Source organism: Priapulus caudatus, unplaced genomic scaffold (genome assembly GCF_000485595.1).
Source record: "Priapulus caudatus unplaced genomic scaffold, Priapulus_caudatus-5.0.1 Scaffold143, whole genome shotgun sequence".
NCBI lineage: Eukaryota > Metazoa > Priapulida > Priapulimorpha > Priapulimorphida > Priapulidae > Priapulus > Priapulus caudatus.
Window position 1 is genome coordinate 626,039 of NW_014577204.1, and position 4,592 is coordinate 630,630.

The 4,592-nt window shown below is 41.1% G+C and overlaps 1 protein-coding gene across 2 annotated transcripts; it reads right to left on the reverse strand.

The window, feature by feature from the left end:
• Nucleotides 1–937: 937 nt before the first annotated feature.
• LOC106806140 lies at nt 938–2,716 on the reverse strand. Of its 2 annotated transcripts, none has more exons than XR_001393505.1 (4): nt 2,652–2,711; nt 2,195–2,376; nt 1,584–1,767; nt 938–1,375 (listed from the first exon to the last, which is right to left on the reverse strand). XR_001393505.1 is itself a non-coding variant. In XM_014808001.1 (4 exons), exons 1-4 carry the CDS (start codon nt 2,691–2,693, stop codon nt 1,336–1,338), a joined length of 441 nt encoding a protein of 146 aa, XP_014663487.1. In that variant the 5' UTR covers nt 2,694–2,716; the 3' UTR covers nt 938–1,335. The 2 variants fall into 2 exon arrangements, 1 of the variants encoding a protein (XP_014663487.1); XM_014808001.1 differs by having other exon boundaries at nt 938–1,373; nt 2,195–2,371; nt 2,652–2,716.
• Nucleotides 2,717–4,592: the final 1,876 nt, after the last annotated feature.

Consider the following 4,592-nt stretch of genomic DNA (forward strand, 5'->3'; position numbering starts at 1 on the left):
CAAAAAACTGAGTTGGATGTCGAAGCTGGGGGTCAAGGTCAAAGTCAAGATGGTGTAAAAAGAAGGGGAACATTCACTCTTAACTTAAGGTATGGGAGGAATGCAGAAATTGGGCACAAATCTAAACGGCTCGACCTAGCTCGTGATAGTTAGTGTATAGCATCATGGTAGGAAAGCCATAAACTGTGCCGAAATTGGAGGTCACAGGCCAAAGGTCATTGGGCCTAGGGCAGATTTAGACATTTCTGAGGACATGGTCTGACGGAGCGATTTGAAAAACTTTTTTGTTTCGGCGGTGACCTAGCATTTTGGAATTATTGAAAGGACCATGAAATCTACTTTCTGCTGACATGCGAAGAGTAAGTGTCAGATAACCTTTTTGACCCTCAAGAGGAGGGTTAAACTTGGATTTGTTGACTGTCTGTTAGAAAGAATTTGACTGCCCGGGTTTGCTAGTAGCATCTATACATGCCTGGATGATGGCTACAATGTCACATGAAATTTCAAAAGCTAAATTTGGTTAAGAAGGTGTATGTTCCTTAAATCGTATAATTTCCTATGGCATTCTGTACTGTCAGTATGTTAACATTCGTTCACTACGCATGCGCTGCCAGTGCATGTGTTGGTGCAGTTTTTCCTTGCGTTAATTGGTTACAGGTGGCAGCTTCTCTATTGGCAGTTCTGTAGGCTTGCGTAGGTAAATGGATGAGTGCTTACTATTCTGTCTTGCGAAAATAGTTGTTGCTACTCATTGCTACCTAACCCCCTACGATCACGACTTCCCATCTTATAATCTGAAGACACTTAAACGTACGCGCCATCTCGTGGCGCAACTTTCATACACGAATCCAACAGGGTTTACTAGAATCCCACCACTCCACCACAGAGTCACCGCAGTAGACGTTAGATGAGCGCTGTCGCTCCGCGGCACTTGTTCACTTATTATGAGTTGTAAATATAGCACGAGCCTGCTTCCGTGTACATTACGCAAACTAAACGCAGGATACAGGAAAACCTAATGATAGTGACCTATCTTAGATAGCACCTGTCTTAACGTTACACATTAACTCTCACTGTTGAAAACACATGTGGTCGTCGAGGGTAACAACAGCAGGCTGTAGAACAGTAACAGCAGCAGCAGCAGTAGCACTAGCAGCAGCAGTTGCAGTAGCCGCAGCAGTAGCAGCAGCAAGTTGTGCAACAGTAGCAGCAGCAAGTTGCGCGACAGTAGCCGCAGCCGAAGCACTGGCAGCAGCAGTAGCCGCTGAAGGAGTCTGTGCAGCTGAAGGAATCTGTGCAGCTGTAGGAAGTGGGTCGCTTGGAACTGTTAGCACCCTAGCTGCCCCAGTCTCTGTGGCAACTCGCTGTGATGTCTCTAAAAAGTAAAAAGGAACTTTTTAATGCATGAATTAACAAAAGGAATCGTAAATGCGGTTACCACACTTTACAGAGACCGGATAGCAGAGTCTTATGAATGTTTGACTGTTATACATTATGGCATGTTCACGTGATGAGATAAATATAACAGTGTTGTATTACATGGTAAATTAAAAATTTGTAATCTGAATTCAAATTTCGCATACTGCTCTGTCCAGCATGCACTAGCATTGCATTGAATTTCTGCATGTTGTGTTCACTGGTTAATACTCCTGCGGTTGCTGCAGTGCTCCACGCCGTTAGTTGAGTTGTCACTTTTGGTCCAATATTAACTTTTCTCTTGATGAAAACGAATGCTTCAGCATCAAAAACGTCTTCCATTAATGCCATCTAAAATAGAAAATCAAATTTCATACGCTTTTATGAACAATGATAACTTTGTTTCATAAATAAACATACTATTATATGTAGGAGTAAGCTTCTAGTAACCTACTCGTTTTAATGTGTGAATAAGATGATATGTGAACATCTACAAACCTGGTACATCAGTAGTGTTGTAAATTTTTTGTTTGTGAAACTGAGAAAAACTATTATGTACTTGTTTTGAGTTCATTTCGTCAAAACAATTTTGGCAAGCCAGAAATATAACTGTACTGATGGATTATTTATAATTAGACAGAAATCACCCTACAAATATGTAAACAGTGCACAAAGAAAATGTTTTATCCTTGCATTCTAGGTACAGCAAAATTTCCCTTGAAATAGCAATTAGATTTAGATGTGCAGCGGCGATTTCCTGTTATTACAGTTAACTTACGTTGTTGAGTATTGCCTTCAGCACCCGTGAAAAGCGTTTTTTCTTCAGTTTATGTTTTTCTTCCCGATCAGGAATTAAATGACTGTTTCTTTGAAACAAAAATCCACAGACACATTGCTTGCATCCTATTTTGTTGACATTGCCGCACTCTCCACACACACGTCTCGCCTTTGCTTGCTATTCTTAAGAAAAAATATATGATCGACATAAATTATTAGAGCAAACAATTGTCAAGTAGTATCGAAGTAATGGATTAATTGTGCATTACTGAAAATCGTTAAAACCGTCTCGCTGCACTAGCCACAAGTTTCATTCTCGCTTCTCGCTAAATGGCATGAAACAGTCGTAGAGCCTAATCGACTGCCCCGGCCCTTCACCTCTCATCTTTTACAGGTGCTTGTTGTTTAATCAGTTTCAGTTGAAAAAACTCTCTATATAAATGCCAAATGATACCTACGAGACTAGTAGTAGTAGTTATAACAACTTCCGGATTCTCCATAACAATTCCTTGAGATTCCTGTAATAGACAAATTTATTTTATGTTGTAATATGTACTGTTTTGTTTGACAATATACGACAGTCTGTAATGAAATTAAACAATTGATCAATTTTGTCTCTCTTAGTCTTCCATAGGCCTATATTATAGTCCTTTGGACTTTGATATTGAAGGCTACTCTGGCTGAGAGGGTCTATGTCCTCCGGGGTACTGCCGGAGCGTACCCTGGGTACGGTCCGGTATACCGGAACGTACCCTGGTACTATCTAATATGCTGGACCGTACAACGCCTACTCCACTATATAACGAGTCTAGGGAGTCGCCTACGCCTACTCCCTAACCCTAACCCTAGTGATGTCACGATCACCGATTATACTCGATCATCGGTGAACAGTGGCTCGAACGAAGCGCTTGGTTATCAAAATCCATAATCAATTTCATCAAAAAAAAAATATAGAATTTTTTTTAATTTGAACAAGAAAACTTGAAAAAGTGATGAGAATCAGTACATGTATTATACACACAGTAGTAAACAGTGCAAAACAAACAGTAAACAGGGCTAAACAAGCACATACATGCACACACGTACATGCACACGACGTTATGCACACGCAGGCATTCAACACCCTGAGTAACTGATTGTAACCGATCATCGGTTACTTGGGTCCAACCGATGATCGATTACGAAATTACAAATATCAAATAGTGACCAGGTTACGTTCCGGTATACCGGACCGTACCCAGGGTACGTTCCGGCAGTACCCTGGGGGACATAGACCCTATGAGCGCTACTCTGAGGTTAGGTTAATCAATGCAACCTAACAGTAGACGTTGACAATAAAAAGGTAACAGGTGCGGTACAGCAGATGTGCGCTACGCCTGAGAACAATATACCACCCCAGGCTGTATATATTCAGAGATATTATAGGCTCAGACCCGAGTCCGAGTCCACACCACCCGAGTCCGAGTCCAGTTTTGATAAAAAAAACGGGAAAAAATCGGAAAAAGGGGAAAAAAGGGAAAAAAGGGGAAAAATCGCAACAGTGCATTGTAGACATTCGAAATTGTATAGTCAGCCGAAAACACAGAGACACGAGTCATACGAGAATGACACGGCTTGACGAACTGCAGCCGGATTTACGCGCGAAGCGCGCATCGCGCCACCTGTTGGCGCCATTTGAGATAACTCGCTGCCCTATATTAGAATACTTTCACGAGGCCATTCTTGGTATAGGGTAAAGCCGTATAATCGGTCAATTGAGCCGTTCTGGCCATTGCAGAAGCCTTTCGGCTGTGGACGTAGGGCGAGAATAAATGCAAATACTCGTTTTTGTTGCTTTGTGGCTCGGCGCGCGTGCTTTTCGTGTAGAAAAATAATTTTCCGTTTTCGCTGATTTATGCCTTCACATTAATTTGGAAGTTATCGCCACCCATAGATGGCGCAACGAGTCCATCTACGTAGCATTTTCAAGTTTAAAAAAAAAACGCTCGGCTGCATGACCCAGACTGCCGCGCGGTGCACAGTTCGACACGCTAGGAAGTTCAATTTAAAGGACTATATCGAAAGATGAAATAGACAAAGTTGATCAAATAGACAGATCAACACTGTGGATCGCAAGAGAAAGAGCAAATATTAAATTATTAATATTAATAATAAGATTTGCATTTGGTCAAGCACCGGAGCACCGAGCAGCGATAAGCGTCAAGCTAGACAGATGATTAACTAGCACCGACACTGTATTAGCACTTCCACACAGTACAAAATACTTATTATTAGTTGAATTATAAATACAAATACAGTGTAGTAGTAGTAATACTGTAATAGCCACAGGGACTTGAAGCGAAAAAAAAGAAGTGTTATATATATAAATAGAAGTGTTATATATATATATAAATATAAAG